This window comes from Phyllobates terribilis, unplaced genomic scaffold, assembly GCF_046119375.1.
Source record: "Phyllobates terribilis strain yellow unplaced genomic scaffold, ASM4611937v1 Scaffold_3__8_contigs__length_932513732, whole genome shotgun sequence".
Classification (NCBI taxonomy): domain Eukaryota; kingdom Metazoa; phylum Chordata; class Amphibia; order Anura; family Dendrobatidae; genus Phyllobates; species Phyllobates terribilis.
Window position 1 is genome coordinate 536,985,999 of NW_027362763.1, and position 18,251 is coordinate 537,004,249.

At 39.8% G+C, this 18,251-nt stretch overlaps 1 protein-coding gene across 5 annotated transcripts in view; it reads right to left on the reverse strand.

Annotated features, from left to right (window-relative positions):
• The window catches only part of NHSL1 (NHS like 1), a 228,286-nt gene that overhangs the window by 95,435 nt on the left and 114,600 nt on the right, over window positions 1-18,251 (reverse strand). The window contains exon 1 of one of the 5 annotated variants that reach the window (XM_073671332.1): window positions 10,357-10,489. The exons of the other annotated variants lie outside the window; for them this stretch is intronic. Coding sequence (XP_073527433.1) covers window positions 10,357-10,465 — 109 coding nt within the window. The 5' untranslated portion in view covers window positions 10,466-10,489. Of the gene's footprint in view, window positions 1-10,356; window positions 10,490-18,251 lie in introns of those variants that run through there. 5 annotated transcript variants of the gene reach the window in all.

The following is an 18,251-nucleotide window of genomic DNA, read 5'->3' on the forward strand; positions in this document are numbered from 1 at the left end:
TATCTATATCCATTATCTACCTATCTATCTATCTACCTATCCATATATCTATCAATCTATCTACAGTCTATCTATCTATCTATCTATCTATCCATATATCTATCAATCTATCTACAGTCTATCTATCTATCCATATACCCATTATCTATCTATCTATCCATATATCCATTATCTATCTATCTATCTATCTTTCTTTATCTATCTACATTATCTTTCATCTATCAATCTATCTATATATCTATCATATCTACAGTATTTCTCTATCAATCTATCTACAGTACCTTTTATCTGTCTATCTATATCCATCTATCTATCAATCTATCTACAGTCTATCTATCTATCTATCCATATATCCATTATCTATCTATCTATCTATATCTCTATCTTTATCTATCTACCTATCTATCTATCTTTCTTTATCTATCTACATTATCTTTCATCTATCAATCTATCTATATATCTATCATATCTACAGTATCTAACAATCTATCTACAGTATTTATCTAACAATCTATCTACAGTATCTATCTATCTATCTATCTATCTATCTATCTATCTATCTATCTATCTATCCATCCATATCTATCTATCCATATCTATTATCTATCTATATTATATCTGTCTATCCGTATCTATTTATCTATCATCTCTAAAAATAAAGGATTTACAAATCAGCCCCCTCTATCCCTCCAATTTTGTGCTGCTTGCCTTTGATGACTATGTGATAAAGAACTAATAGTTCTTTCATCTGATGTTATATGACATTACCATTTCATGCTGCATGTACATGACACGTGTCCATTACATATCACGCCGCATACCATGAATTCATTAGATTAAGATCTTACTTGGCCAGAACTCGTTTTCATCTTCGCTGTGCGACTTTTTTCTTCCATGCTTCTTGGTAGCAGAATTTCCCATTTTGAAAGTGTAGAGAGGAAGAAGTTCCTGTTTGTCCTCATAGCAATAGTCCTTCCACTTAAGTCTGTGTAGGCAGCCCACCATCGGGTCTGCAGGCAAGCAATGGACGTATGCAATCATTCTGAAATGTTCCCTATGCTGAGGATGGCCTAGTATTCCCAGTGGGAGGCCTGGAGCAGGAGTGGCCGGTCTCCTTTTTTATGCTCACAAATCCATGGACAAAAGGAGTTGATCAGCTTCAGAGATCATAGATTCTAGGAAGAAAGTGTTCTCCAGCATTTTCCACATTCTCTTCTGCTTTGCTCAAGATTTGTAGCGAAATGTTCCAGAACGTGTCAAATGATAAGGATGAATGACTTGTTTTACAAATCATAAAGTCTTATAAAAAAAGAAACAGTTGGACAGTTTGTAATAAAAAAAAAATGTAGACCTTGTATACTAGACCCTGGAGATCATTTGCCCTGAAGAAGAAGTGAGTAGTTTGTGAAAACGTTTAATTCTTCAGAAGACACACTTGTCATCCTGGTCAATTCTCATACATTTGTTAAGCCTAATCTTACATTACGCTGATGTGTTTCTAATGCTTATTAGCCAGGCCATGACCACAGATGGCATTACTAGAGATTATCCATACATATACTGTATATCCAACTTACGTGTGATTTCAGAAGTCTTTGTTGGTTACTTTCCACTCTGAAATCCACAGGACATTTAGCCACAAGACAAGATAAGATATGGAACAATAATGCTGACCCAATAAATCAATACAAAAAAAATCACTCGGGTAAAGATTTTTCCTTTATGACTAGAGAACCTGATCGCGGAAAGCATAATTAAGGTGGAACTCCGGTTCAGTGTTTGTTCAAGCTCCTGACATAATTTTAAATGTGCCCAAGGGAAACACAGTCAAGGGAATGGTGGTCTTGTAGCTAAAGCAAGTGGTCGCGTCTCGAGAAGCGGCCTAGATTACAGGTCTACTTAATCTTTTGGTGGCGTCTTCCACATGCACATATATGCTTCTGATGGGAATACAACAAGTAGCAGGGGATATATGTTACATGCACACTATGTAACTAAATTCTAAGGGTCCGATTCATCAAAGCTTTCACACCAGAATTCTGGTATGAAAAGGTTTGAAAAGTCGCAAAATTTAGGACAAAATTTTGTGACTTTTGGTGTTTTCACACCAGTTTATCCAGGTCCACCAAAATGCAGGAGCTGGGGTGGGACAGCGGTGGGATGCCACAGCTCGTCTAATTCCCTGGGTTACCTACATGAGAAAACGCACTCCAGTCCCTGACTGGAGTAAGATTTCTGGTGTGGCGCACACTCATTAGATGCTCCAGATTCACAAGGAGGAATGCACCTCATCAGGAGCATCTGAATCCAGCATGCCCCCTCATCAAGACTGACATGAGCAACGTCGGTCTTGATGAATCAGCCCTAAGTCTGAGCTTCCAAACTCATTTATCAACATGTCAAAAAAGATTATTATGAGGTGTACTGCAACATTCAAGGGACTATATACTGTTGCACAGAGGACCAAGAGGTAAGCAGGTGCTCTTCCTTCTCCAACACAGGTGGACTTGTACACTATGATGTGCTAGTGAACTGCAAAGGGTCCATATATTGTTCTTGCACAGGTGCGCTCTTCTGTGTGGGTCCCCTATTGTGTTTTCGTCTATCTATCCATACACCCATCTATCTATTATCCATCCAGCAAACCTTTTGAAGTGTCTGCCTCCATATTGGCTAAGAACTTCTCCCATCTGTCCAATGCTGTTATTTAATTAGAACTGGATCCTAATTGTCCTTTAAATTTGTAGGCCTAAGCCCCGGAAATGTAAGCTTGTTAGCATAGGTTCCCATCTGAGCAGGTCGCCTTGTCACTGGCAGATGGGCTCACACATTATTTGATCAAACTGTTCTCTACCTCAGATGTATAAGTATAGTCTATATACCTTATCTTTAGAAGTAATCTTTCTATTACTATCTTTACTACGTTCAAGTTCAAGTATTTGTAAAAAGGATCCAGGCCACGTGTAGCCGACAGATAGCTAGACCTAAATCTCCCCGGATAATTCTATGAACAAGCCTTTTTTCTTTGTAACCTGTACAGTCATAAAACAATAAAACCTGTGTAAAGTGCTTCGCTAGCTTGTCATTATACATGGTAATTGGCTTAGACATGCAATCCTCTTGCATAAAGGTAATTACCATATGTTTGGAATAATTATAATCATCTATCCGGTTACTAAGGAGACTTGCTTTCTTCACAACCTATTACAAAATAATTCACAAGTGTGTCAAGTTTCAGCTTAAATATCCTCCATTCTTCCTAATCTCGACTACAGTCATACATGTTTTTTAAGGTTTAACTCTTTGCTTGCAGTGCCGCAGCAGAGATGGTTTGCGGAAGCAGGTGACTGTTCCAGCCAATCACAACTCTCAGCAGTGATGCATCAAATCTATTGTTGTCAGCAGATTGCTTCCCCCTCTAACATTTCAGGACCCTCAGAGCAGAGCTATTAATAAGGTCTGGTGGAAGACGATGGGTGATTAATTATTATTAGTTATTTTTACACATTTACAGATTTCTAGCTTATTTTCTTTAACTGTAATGAGTAATCTAATCACAAAAAAAATCATGTTCTGCAATTTTCTTGCTTGTTGTCAATTAATAGATCACATCCGGAAGCTAAAACTTTTTTCGAGCCATGTATTGCTCATATACATACACAGTCGGACATTAAAGCATAGCAAATAATATTTTAGAACACACGTTTGCGCACACGTTTATTAATTTTTTATTTTAAAGTTATTCTTTTGACAAAAATGTGAAAAATCTGTGCCAGATATTGTGTTTGTATTGGGGTCATGAGCAAAGGCATATAAGATATTGGATACTTAGATAACCGAGCACTTCACCTGCCAGACAAGTAGACGAGGACACTTGGTCTAGTAGACTGCTATCTACATCCATGTGCCGATCACTTCATAAGGCAGAGTGCCGCTGACATGAGATCCCTCCATCCACTCCCAGGCAGCGCTGTGCGGAGATGATCTGCTTGGAGAGAGCTCCCCCTTCCTGAGATAATGACAGGACTCCTTAAAGTGACTGAAATGTACATGTCAGATATTCAAGAGTTTTCCAGCTAAAGCTGGGTTTACATATCACAGGTATGGCTCTAACCAGGCAAACATCCAGATATAAGAGGTTGGTCTGCGCAGTCACTTTACAGAAGGGGGGAAAGGGTCAGAGTGCTCCCACTTTGCCAGCAAAAAAGACCACACAGGTACAAACCATGCTATGAAAGAGAAGGTCTATGAGGACTGGGCTCCAGCACCAATGTTAAAACATAACTTTTACAGTGCAATTAAAAACATGGTGAGAAAAAACAAAAAAATAAAAGACTAAGGATGAACTTACGCGTTTCGGGTAGCAACCCCCATTCATATCCCTTAACAGACCCTGCTATGGCTAGATGAACACAGTGCAGTAGATTATACTGGTGTTTAGGGATTTTTTTTTGCAAAATAAGTATAAGATTTATTAAAAAGAAAATAAAGATTTAGTTCTTTGTAAACTTTTTCTCTCTTTAAAATAAAAACAAGCTACACAACAAAACTGCACCAAGTGCCCTAAGTGAACCTGGCCTCGAAGTTTAAGGCTATGTGCCCACGATGCAGAAATGCTCCGGATTTTTTCCTGAGCGTTTCTGCATCTCCCTGGCAGAAAAAAACGCATGCGGATTGTACATGCGGTTTCCTGCCAGGGACATGCGGATGTGAAGCGTTCTTTACTTGCATTTCTGCATGCGGGCGATTTTAGCATCACTTGGAAAGTGCTTGACAACTTGGTCACACTATATAAATCCATGCAAACAGCATGGATTTATATAGTGTGACCGTAAAGAATGGTAAAAAATAAAAATATACTTACTTTCTGATGACCCCCACAGTCTTGATTCAATGCGTCTCGGCTTGCCGGCAGCTCGCGGTACACTGATGGACCTGCTGTCACATGACAAAATGACGTTAGTGCAGGTCCTTCAGTCCACCGCGAGCTGCCGGCAAGTGAAGACAAGCACGCCGGGGGCCATCAGAAGGTAAATATAGTATTTATTTTTTATTTTATTCTTTTTTTTACAGGTTCTATGGTACCCGGGTCCGGAGGAGAGTCTCTACTGCATTTCTATTAATTCAATTCTAAAGTGGATTTGTAAATAAAATGTAAACATATTGTTACTTTGGTGGAACTACACAGGCAACTGCTAAATCAATCTATGGTAATCATCAGTCTCGCCCGTCCTTCTCTTTGTCTGTTGCTAGGCCACAGCATTTTATGGAAGCACACCTTGCCATCAAGTGTTCCTAAAACACCATATATTTCCTTTACAAGAGACAGGAGATGGGATTTGCAGAATTAGCAGCTAGTGCACAGCTTTGCATTGCATTTTCCTGTATGTCTTTAATATGTCTTATATTATTACAACTTTTTAGAACACAAGACAGATTTACTCCACTTGCTCCAACAAGGTACATGCTTGGGATTATGTTTTTTTTTAATTTGTCTGGATTTACAGAGGTTTCACATAGACATGCTCTACTTGTAATATAGTTGCAATATAGTCGCTGTAAATGCGGATCAAGCAGACCATGGCAGCACAGGAATGGAGGGGGTGGATGAGAAATGGGAAATTAGAGCACATCTTGTTATAATATATGTGGGACTGAAAGAGCATATAGTCACCAACCAGAGAACTGTGGTCATGGAACCTTATAGTACATGGCTAATGAGGTCACAAGCTTATTATTACAGTACGAGATGATCGGAAAATAAAACTGCTAATGAAAATACACCATATCTTTACCATAATATAAACTGACTGAGATCAAGGTTCTGTCCTGAGTCCACCGGTCTCTACCTCTGAAGTTCTCCAACTGAACATTTGTTGGCCGGCTTCCTCCACTAGAACAACCCAGACAAGTTTAATGACTCAGCAGCAACCACAAGACAACGCAAGGAACGGACATTAACCTCTTCATTGTTAAAAACTCATATTAAGACTTTCACTTTTCAGTATTTAAAAAAAAGCCACAGTAGTTAAAAACCTAAAAGATTTTAAAATGGGCTCAAACTTCTATAGAATAAAAAATAATTGAAACTGTCATCGATCCCCTGCAGCTCCCGATCCCACCCAGTTTCTGCTGGTCATGCAGGTTAAATAATTTGGCTTTCTGACGGGGTGGTGCTAATTGTGTATGCCTTTTTGATTTTGTATATATTAATGCTATTTTAATGAATTGTAATGGGGAAGCATAGTTTTTTTAAAAAACATTTTAAAACTTGTTTTTGTTTTTTTTTTACTTTTATTTTAGTCCCACTATGGAACTTGAATTTCTATGAGGCTGATAGTTCATATAATACACTGCAATACATGTGTATTGTAGTATATTATACCTGTCAGCATAACTCGGACAGGTATCCTAATAAGCCTTTGTTCTGGCATAGCAAGCCAGTAGCACCCTGCGGGTGGCTGATGGGTTTGCATAGGGAACAGCCTGCTCCTGTCAACTACCTAAAAGGAGGCAAAGTTCTCTCTAATCTGATTTGTTAGCATGGGGTGGCAACTTTGTTAGCACCAACACTGTGATGTACTAGTATGTCATGAGGTATAAAGAGGTTAAACGTATATCCAAGTCCAATTTTCAGTCCTAATTGATTTCTTAATATATGGTTAAAGTTGTCAAACGTCTGATACAGTCCTCCAAATCATCAGAAAATAAATGGATTTAAAGAGAACCTGTCATCAGTATTTAACAAGTTGGACAACATGGTGGCTCAGTGGTTAGCACTGTTGCTTTGCAGTGCTGGGGTCCTGGGTCCAAATCCCACCAAGTACAATATCTGTAATGAGTTTGTATGGTTTCCCTGTGTTTGCATGGGGTTTCCTCTGGGTTCTCCGGTTTCCTCCCACACTCCAAAGACATACTGATAGGGGATGTAGATTGTGAGCCCCAATGGGGACAGTGCTGATAATGTCTGTAAAGCGCTGTGGAATTAATGGTGCTATATAAGCAAAGCATAATAAATAAATAAATTACTAACCCAAGTGTATCACACTTCTAATGGTTGATGATAGCATTTAAATGCCCAGAATACTCATAGTCCAAGTTGCGCATCTTGGTGAGTTTGGCTATGACACCGGTCACAAGGCCAAGGATCACTGTATGTTGCTGCTACATCACAGCATAATGCAAGTGAATGGGGTCGAATTGTGATGGCAAGCAAGTAAGCAAAACGTCTGAACCAAATGGATTTTTGGCTACTTGCTTGTCGCGGTTGCTGTACTTTGAAGGTCACAATGTGACCCCATTCACTTGCACTATGCTGCAATAAAGCACAGGCATAGAGCGAGAGAGTGTTGAGCCAAAGTCACCATGTAGCCCCAGACTCAGTTGGTGGAACTACATCACACACCAGCACAGGCCCACATGTAGCATGTGATGTGTATGCACTTTTCTAATGGTATTTTGTCAACCCCTTTAAGAAGTCAATAGGAAATTGTGTGAGGAGGCTTTATTTAACTCTCTCAACCTTGCTTCTAATAGTTTCAGACTAGTCAGTGGGATTACCAATAAACTCCATCACAGAAGCCTGGAGTATCTTCTTTTGCAAGATAAATGAATGAGGCATCCCCTATCTCTTAGATAGCTCTCAGCCCTGATTCACAGCACCTTTGAACCCTACAAATGAATCAACCAAATGAAAAATCAAAAAAAGAGGTGGGTTATTAGCAGGAACCATGATTACTCGGCCATAAAAGTCTGAAATGTATCTGTAAATCAGTGACTACGCCTAAAACCTGTCTAGTCTGCTTAAGCCAGCACTGTGAGAAAGACAAGCAATGTAATAGTAAGGTGGGGGCGTAAAGGGTTTTTAGGGTTCATTCCTAGCAAGGAAAGTGCTCTAGCTTCCTACTGTGCTTTGTATTAGATTTCTGTAGTAAATTGGCAATATGGAGGACAACAGGTCCATGTTTTTATTTTTCGGTAAATAAGGTCTATTGGGAAAGACTTGCATGAGCTAGTGCAAAAGAGAAGTCCAGCAGTAACCCATGTCGTCCAGTTAGGATGCTGCTTTTATTTATCAAACAGCCTTTGAATAATGAGAACTGGAATCTGATTGGTTTGCTATAGAAAACGACTTCATTTTTTCAAGCAATCATTTTTGTAAAGTCCTCAATTCTGTTGTACCTATTTCATATTCATGGTGCCTCAATCCATGTGCCCTATTCACACTATGATTGGATATACTTTCTTCCATACAGTTATTTCACGGTTACAAATCAGATACGATTCCGAAGCAAGCTCCTTATAGGAAAGCATGAGCGCTACGTGGTATAGGAATATAATTAGTCATGAAGACATGCAACTTACAAAACTCCTTGGCTTCCAAGCGGCCAACATCTGGATTTATTTGCTCTCAGCTGTTTTGTAAGACATGTAACCAATCATATCCCACATTCCTTTCTCTAATTCTTCATTTAACCCCAAAGTTCTAAAAATCACCGTGATACCAGGATAAAGTTCAATATTAATGTTGTTTTGGTGTCAGATTTATCCAGGAGTCTGATGACCTTCTCAGCAATGAAGGGTTATACCCTGTACTTTGTGATCTCCGGTAGTTCCATAGACAGTGAGGGGAGTAGGAGTGGTGGAGGGCATGTGTGACCACTGCTCTATTTTACCAGGCATTTTAGAGCCCTATTTTGGGATTAGTCCCAGTGGTCGGACTTCCACTGATCCTGTTAATAGGTGATAACGTGCAGTCGGGAGAAGCCCTTTAAACATGACTTGTCAAATGTCTCATTCATGCCACATATCATGAGTCTATTTCTCTGAACTGGAGAATGTTAGTCTTTTATCTCGTAGCTGTGACTTCTAAGAATAAATATGAATAGACGCTTGTTCTTTCAACTACTACACTTGTCCTTTAGGAATCAAAGCTTTTTGCAGAAGAGTTACTTGAGATGTATCTTGTAAGCCTTACCTGTATAAATATTGCTAACTCTACAGACAAGTGGCTACTTTTCCCCCACGGGTCCTACAATTAGTACTTGGCAGAGAGGCTGTATGGCGGATCACAGACTCATTCAAAAGTGTACAAATAAATCGCTTTACTCCATGCACAGCTCAATGTTCACCGGCTTCCCTCCTAGGAGGAAGGAGCAGTAAGCCACGCAGATGGTAAACATTTAGATCATATGTGAGAAAGCTTCAGCCAGTTAAGGAGAATGCAACCACAGCATTTATTTTTCTTTCATAAACCCTTCACAGATGACTTTTCTTCCATAAGTTTTACCCGTTCATCTGCTACCGATATCTCACTTCTGTTGTCCCTTTTCAGTCAACATATCGTATATCATGGCTGGATAAGAATGCTGAAAAATGGGAACAACTGGAGACTATAAATGGAATTATGCGACTTGTGTGCTTGCCCTGTTCGTAACCTAAGACGTGATAAAACCCAGTACATGCCATCTCCTTCAGAGCTAGAAAGAGATTTTACCATTTATTGTGTCACCAGCTACCGGCAAGTCCCCTCTATAGGACTCCATATAGCACATGCTAGAACTTCATCCTTGTAAGATTGCATCTTCTGGTCTACCAACATATGATCTGTTACTGCAGGATCAGATTTGTTTGTTTTACAGACGTGCCAGTGACATGTCAGAATATAACAGCCCAGCGTGATCTAGAACCACGGGAATGTGGTCTGCTTTCCCAAGCGCCACGTCCTTGTGATGTGGGAGCCTCCCAGGTCCCAGAAGCTGACATCAACCACCATCTGACATGTCGTAATAACAAATCAGAAGGTAGCTATTACAAATAACAATACTATAGTAAGTAGTAACAAACGTGCACATTGTCCAGGTCCGACCGAAAATACACTAGAAGGATACAAAGAGGGTAAGGTACCTACATTCCCCAAATCATGTGAACAAAGGAAGGTTTTCAATAAATCTTCAAAGTACAATATGCTGTGTGCTGGGCACTAGCCATCAGACTACTATTGAAAGTACATGGCATACAATAAAGATCAAGCCTAAAGATAACTATGGTCACCATCCCAAACAGCTATAACCCTTAATCTCTAGAAGTGCAGAACTGTTAACTCTCCTGTCAAACAATGGAGCAAAGCTAGGACACAACAACTGAGGGTAGACGGATATACCGAAATAATAGGAAATGTTAGTCTGGATTAGCTGCTCTATGGCGTGAACAATGAGAACAATGGAAGCTCCTACTGTAGCCAGGCTGCCTGAAAAGTTTGACTGGCTGAAAGCAAAAATAATTAATGAAAAAAAAAAAAAGGCAAAACGTTTGCGCTTCACTCAGCGAAATGAAAGAGAAATAAAGGCAGCTCACCTTTTAGACAAAACATTGTGCGTCCATTCCATGTAATGCTGGGAAGAGAGGAGCTCTCCAAGTGCACAGAGCTGCTGTGCTGTATACAGCTGTTTCCAAGCTGCCTCATTCAGCGTGCACACGCCACACACAAAACCATGGCACCACTCCAGCTCGTGCTGAGAAGGGAAGCTGCCATCCAATCCTATGTTATCTGAGCCAGCCGCTTGGCCTGTAACCCTCAGCTTTCCTCTCCAGCTGACTCTTCCCCATTCCAAAAATATTAGTCAAGTAGAGAGAGAAACAGAAGGCAGTGGAAATAGTTTCTGTCCTCTGCGGCCAGAGATAGGGCCGGTCCCTGCTCAATTGTTCCCTCTTATCTGTCAGCATTTTTCCTGATGTGTGCACAGGGTTTAGGGAATGGTAAATCGCTCTTAATCCAACGCAACTGTTTGTTGTGAAACACTAAAACATCTCTTTGTGGCTCACGCTTTTTTGTTTTCTTGTTCTGGAATGCCTGACCCCCCTCGGCACATTTATACACATTGCTTTTTGGGAGAGATTTCCATATGTACTAGCGAGAAAATGCCTGCTGATGAGGGCAGCATCATATACACTATTCAGGTCCATTTACACGGACTGACCGGTGGCACGATACAACCGCCAATTGGTAATCTTCAACTGATTGGAGGTCGTTTAATAGTCTTGTTACATAGGCAGACCAAAGTAAGCGATGCGCACAGCGTAGGCTGCCATAGTTCTCAGCAGAGCGAGTCCTGTTTACCCCCAGGACGATGCACCGCCAAGAACGATGATGTCTTGCAAGAAAGATTATTTCATCCGAACGAGCCTGTTTACATCTCAGGACCATGCTGATTGGGTCACCTTGTCGTGGTGCAATGGCTTTTACATTTTTTTTTTCTCAAAACAGTGTTAACTAAGTACCCCGTGTTATTTACATGTACTATTACTATTCACTTATTTACTTACTACAGGGTATTTGGTCATCTTGTTTTTGTCAAAGGTTATATTTGTTAATGGCCACAGTGTGAATGTGCACCTGCTCTTCCCCCATCTATTGAGGTTTGCGGGCACATTGAGAGGCAAAATACTAGAGATTGAACAATCCTGATTGGGTACACCTTGTCGCTGTGAGAAGGCTTTTATGATTTTTTGATCAAAATAGTGTCTACTAAGTACTCTATATTATTTACTTACTACAGGGTATTTGCTAATTTTTTTATCTTAGGTTTGTTTCTTAATGGCCAGTGTGAATGTGCATCTACACATTGCAATGTTCCAGCTCCTTTCTTTGGTTTATCTCAGGATAATCGTAAAACGAGTGTTTTCCAGAACGCTCAATCACGATTATCCTGCAGTTTAACTGCAGCTTTAGACTATGGGATGTGCTGCAACTACACTAACTGATAGAATACTAGATATAATTAGATGGTATGATTGTAGCAAATGTGTAATGTGACTATAGGACAAATGAATGGAAACTTTTTCTTTCTAGTGACTTTTCCCCAAGGCCAGGACACCTGTCACTTTGAAGTCACTCACTACCTTTTTTTTTTTTAACTACTATATATCCAGCACCATTTTATGGCTTTATTCAACTGCTTCTAGGGGTAAAGATTTGTAATATTTTTAAAAAAAATTTTAATTTGTAACAGATTTTTCAACAAAGAAAAATAAATGAAGAGAGGTAAAAACTTCCTTATGAATTGGGAGGCGTACAGTATAGCTCCATATACCTCTATGGGTGCCGTATTACAGCTCCAACCAAACTCATTGGAGCTTGTATAGATCCACATCTCCATAGATGTTACCACCAAAGGCAGGATATCCGTTTTCAACAGACAACTTTACCTTCTTCACCATTATAAAGAGCTTTCCAAGGAGGACACATTAAATTGCAACTTTCCTTCCTGATTTCAATCTAGGAGACGTAGGCACTTCCATTTTCCCATGTATCTATCAGACAACCTGCATTTCTCATTTTTACCAAAAACACGCTTGTGTGTGCTGTAAATATGCACAGAATGTAAGGACACAAGATTCCTGCCTTATCGAACAACATAAATTGTTTACACAAGCTAAAGAAATGTAATGCATGTAAAAAAGATTAAAAACATGATGGAAAACACGCACAAATAGCTCTTGGACAATATCTCCATATACATCTATGGTATATTATGCTAGCAGTGCAGCCAATAAACGTTGACCAATTGACCGGTCAAGTATTGTTTATGGCAACGTAATAAATTAAATGAAACGTGAGAGCTTTGTTAGCCCAGTTGGCCACATATTATAGGCAAATAATAATTGTTAACACTTCAGGAAGGAAGAAATATGATCCCCAATAAATAACTCGGGTGCTCCATTCCACCACCCTTACATTAGCACCTGCTGGCCACTTGCCCAGTAATATGAGACTTCTCCACATTTACTAGGAAGGAAACCTTGCAATGAACGTCCGTAATTTTTGCCCATTGTGACTGATTAATAGCCCTTGTGACATATGTATTGTGAAGATCCTAGGACCTTGGCTTCCTACTACATATTTTAGTAAACAATGGAAATATAACTTTATTAGTAAGTTGAACATGATGTACTGTAGTACGGTACGGTATGCTGTCAATCATCTCCTTAAGGGGAAGGAATGCTCTCATCTAAAATGAACTGAACTCGTAAACATTGTGTCTGATTTATTTTGTAAGTGCTCACAGTAGCCTGTCATGAAACTGAGTCTGAATCTTTGATCCTGTCCTTTGTGGTCAGCTTCTCTTTTCTCTGAGTGTTTAGTTTCTGTTATCCATGCTTTTTAGTGTAACAGGAGTTTTCATTGACTAATTTGTCTGCCCTATCACCTTTTGGGTGTGGATTTATACTTTCCCCCTGCTGGTATTTCCTGCTGGTGATAGTGTTATTTGGATGTCCAGACATACTGCTGTAGTTTAAGTCAGTCAGTGAAAGACCAGCTAGGGTTTATCTCTCTGCTGTTCATGTTCTTTACCCTGTACCTATCTTCAACTTCTTTCTAGAAAGTAGCATATTCTCTAACAGTACTTACTTAATCCTTTATTTCGTATTTTGTGGTTTGTTTTACTAACTCTGGGATCTTGTTTCTATTTGAGCACACTTTCCATTCTGTAGGTAATTAGAACTCTGCTCTGCCCTCCGGTTCTTTAGGAGGAAGCGTTCGACAGCCTTTCAGGCAACACAGATTCAAGTTGCCATCTTCCAGTCTATGGTTAGGACTATCTCGGCTCACGGAGGAACCACTAGGGACTGCGGGGTCAGGATCTCTAGTCTGTACAGGAACCAGCAGGGTCAGTTGCAGTTTTTAGTGTGTTATCTATTTTCCTGAGTGAGAAGCCAAAAAGCACAAAAACATAATTTAAGCATTTTGGCTATTAGGACACAGGAAATAATGGTCAAAGCTCCATCTCTGAAGTGAGTCACTGACAGACAACTTTGTATATGTGCAGCCTGTCAATTAGTTCCCTAAAGGAGAGGAGTGCTCTCATCCTAAATGCATTGAACTGATAAACTAAGTCTGATTTATTCTGTAAGCCATTTGTTTATATTACTGAGCTAGGGCATGGTATAGATCGTCTATACTTATTACACATAAATATGCTCAATAGACCAACCATATATCCAAAGTCAATGAAAAAAAAAAAAAAAAATGTTTATCTGTATCTGCTGTAAATACAATTCCAGCCCTGAAAGTGGAGTTATAGAAGTCAGTGAGATCTACCAGATTCAATTTATATGAAGAAAAGCAGTTACATGGGATAACAATGCAAGAAGACAAAATGATGGAATAACACAGCAAAGAATGTATAAAAACAACACAAAACAAGTCTGAAAAGCAATAAAACATTCCAAAGGATGAATGTGGGCACTGAAATAAAGTGCATCCAGAGGCTAAGACTGAAGAAGACATTTCCTGCTGTCTCCTGGTTCACGCTTCACCTGCTATACAGCCAAAGGGGGCAAAGACAGTTCTATAGGAATCTGCCAGACAGGCGAAACCCACAGACACAGTCCCAAAAATTACAATTCCAAGGGCTAAAATGAAATTATTCACTCCTCCCTCACCAATATTTCTATACCTTTTACTAGCAGGCTCTGCTGTGCTAACAGCTGGCTATGGCCCATACTGTACCTCCAATTTCACATATATCTACATGCCATGATATACAGATATTAACCTCTAGATGCATTATTTCTCTGTGAGAATACATAGAGCCCCTTAAGGTGCACAACACAGGCCTCGGTGGCAGCCTAAAACTCTATGTAGACACGGTGATGCCATGTGCATGGACAAAAACTTTCCATAATAGTCACTGATTTATTAACAAAACAAAACAATATTTCAAAAGGGTTTTCCTACTATATCCCAGGAGAAAATGGGGCAGATATCAGACAATGCACATACAGTAAATAGCCAGAGGCAGACAAATGGTCAGCGGAGACATAGTGCATTATTACCAATGAATAGCCACTGGAGCATGAGTGCTTATGGGAACTGGTATAAACCAAATGATATATTCTTCAATATTAGCAATGTATACATATCAATAGTTAGGAACTGTGCCTGCAACATACAAAAATGATAAATACACAAATTATTATAATTCTAAAAATACTGTATATTATTAAATCCGAATGAATCACATACTGTATATAAAGCATTGTTATCATTATTAGCAAGTGACGCTCAGCCAATAATTACGATATATTTATTGCTACACCAAAACCTGTATTAGGAAATAGAGTGAAATGTCCAATTATTTAATCCGCTGATAATTTCTATTTTTTTCTGCTTTGTGTAGCGCTTACATGACCATCCCGTAGGATTGTTTCCAACTGCTATCGTATTAAGACACCGGTTAGATGAGAATGTATACAGTCCTGATAGACTCCAGAAATTAAACCCTGTCATTAGCAAAGCGGGAAATGAAAGACAACACCACAAACTCTACGACTACAGCTACGATGTAATGGACGTTAAATATTAAAGGGGTGCTTTAATATTTATGGCCTATAGTATTATGAAAGATGTGATTATTTTTGCTCAGATGATTATGTACCATGTTGCTTATACTTTGTATTGATTTACGTCATGTTCATAACATACAGGGATAATGCATGTCCCCCAATGTACATCATTGTTGTGTGAGCGTCTCTCTATGCAGTGCCACCTAATGGCCTAACCATGATTCATTAAAGGTTTTTTAAGGAATATTGTCTACGTTTTGATCTTTGTTCTTCGGTTGCTCTCTGTTGGTTAGCTTAGCAAAGGTCATCAATATGAGACTGGTGGGGTTGCGACACCCGGGACTCCGCAGATCGGCTGTTCCCAGTGCCGGCCGAATATTATCAATTGTGGAGATGCACAACACAGCGCCATCAACTGCATAGTGGCCACAGCTGGGTACTGCACCTCGCCTCCTATTTCAATGACTAAGAGTAGATCTGAAATACCCCGCTGTGGTCACTATGCAGTTGACAGAGCTGTGCTGTTCTGCTCCACAACTGATCACATCCAGCTGCTGCCGGCACCAGGAACAGCTGATTCACGGGCACCGATCTCCTATTGATGGCCTATTCTAAGGATAGCTCATCCATATTAAAGTACCAGACAACCCCCCTTTAAGGAAAGCTTTACACAGGCAGTTGCTTCACCCACAGACAGTAAATACCATCCTCGGAGTCTTTTCCTATTCTTCTTGTCATTGAAGTATCAGGTCATTCAAAAAATGTGCTTACACTTACACATTAAATAGTTCATCAGAAGCATTTGCTCTTAAGCGACTGTGTAATGGGGACAGATTATTCTAAATTTGTTTCCCTGAAAACAATATAGAGGGTGCTGCTGTCCCAATTTAAAGTCCTCCCCTTTTGGGCCCCTTCACACATCTCGTATGCCAAAAAACAGTCCAAGTTTCATCAGTTTTTTTATCAGAGTTTCTTTAGTGATTTTGATCTGAGTGTCATTAGAGTTTGGTCGTGCGTCAATTTTTACCATCAGAGTTTGGTCAAAGTATCATCAGTTTTTCTCAAATTAAAAAAAAAAAATTGATTAAGGCTCCTCAAGATTCTCCTATCAATCAGTAGGCGAAGAGCGGACAGCACACGGATGGCATCTGAGTACTGTCGGGATTGTTTCACAGACTCATAGACTTGCATTGGCGAGACTGATCTGACACTTGGACCAATATCGAGAAGTCTCCGTGATTTTGTGCTGAACAATAGGTCTGAGAAAAATACTGGACATGTGAACTACCCCATCGACTATCATAGGTACGGGTGCGATCTGTGCTTCTCATATAGCACCCTTATGACAAAAAGTGATGTGTGAGGAAGCCATTGGCAGGACAGTATAAATATGCACATTATAAGTAATTCAGCCTGTACTCCCAGCTTAGTAGCCAAAGGGACCACCAGACTGGCTCCATGACTCCTTCAGAAGAGTCGAGTAGTAGTGGACCAATGTATCCTAAATTTCAGGGCTACCTAAGGGGCTAGCGTGTAAATTTCCATCCTTACCTAACCACATAAAATAATAATACCAATCATGTGAAATCTTTGGATTCAGTTTGCAGGAAAATCCAACTGAAATGATTTTCCAAGGAGAAATGATCCGCACTTTGTACACTAAAACCCTTTAATAATATAGAATTATACAAATGGAGATTACAGTTCCTGATACTGACGTCCACATTCATCCACAGCATCAGACAGGAAGGTGAATGGACCTATACGAGTATATTCAAAACATTACGGTATTAAAAAGTAATGATTCCCATTCTTACCTGGTCCAGTAAAGCGTTATCAAGGACGCTCCTGTAGAAATACAGCAGATTTAAGAAGCATGCTTTGAGTATTTGCTCTCCCAATATTGTACAGGAACTGAGCCTGGTATTAAATGGGGGAAACATTCACCAATCATGTGCAAAGAATCCTGCTCGCCCTGTTGACCAGGTAAAACAAATACCTGCTATGCATATCTCCTCCTTACTCCTAACTGAGCCGTGATGGGACCACACACAATCCACAAGTTCACGAGATAGTAGGCGGCAACCACCAGTACGAGAAGACTCCTTCTAGTCTAGACTAGACTGGTTCTAGATTAGTCTGGACATACATGTTTCACCCCAATCACATATCATTGGATCCTACGCTGATAGACAAGTGTATATATGCGATGTGATCAACATTTCTCTCACTAAGTAGTATTCCATATGTTTAATATTATGTGACCAGTGATCAGAATGGAAAACCACATTATAGGAAATAGCTGGGACTCATTATCCAGTGGGGAACATGTGTTCGTCTTTCAATATCATTGAGCTTAAAGCCAGGTCCATTTCCCATAATGAGTGCCGACTGATGATACTGCAAGTCACTAGTCTCATGCATTAGACTGGTCTTAGACATCCGATATTCATAATCCTGAGAGTGAGAAAAAAAAGTACAAGAACAATCGTGTTAAAAAAAAAACACCTTACAATTAAGTCAAGCGTATGTTCTCTCATGCAAGAGAATCGAGTCGATTATGCTAATGTGAGAGTCTGATCCGAGTGTCATCCAAGTGTGATCCGATTCTCTATCCTAAGACAATCGCAGCACAAGTGCGGAGAAGATGGAGAACCTAACTTCTCCGTCTTTTCCATTCTCTGTGTGCGTGGTAATTGTACTGCACTCTGAGTGCAGTCCGATGTTTCACACGCACCCATAGACCTTGCATATGTGCGGGTGATCTGATCATCGGATGCACCCACAGAATCTGAACTGCCCCATAGTATAACATTGGGCCGAGTGCTATCCGATAAAACATCACACAGCACTCGGCCGTGTTATATGGCCATCTAACTGCACTCTTAGACCGATTCTCACAT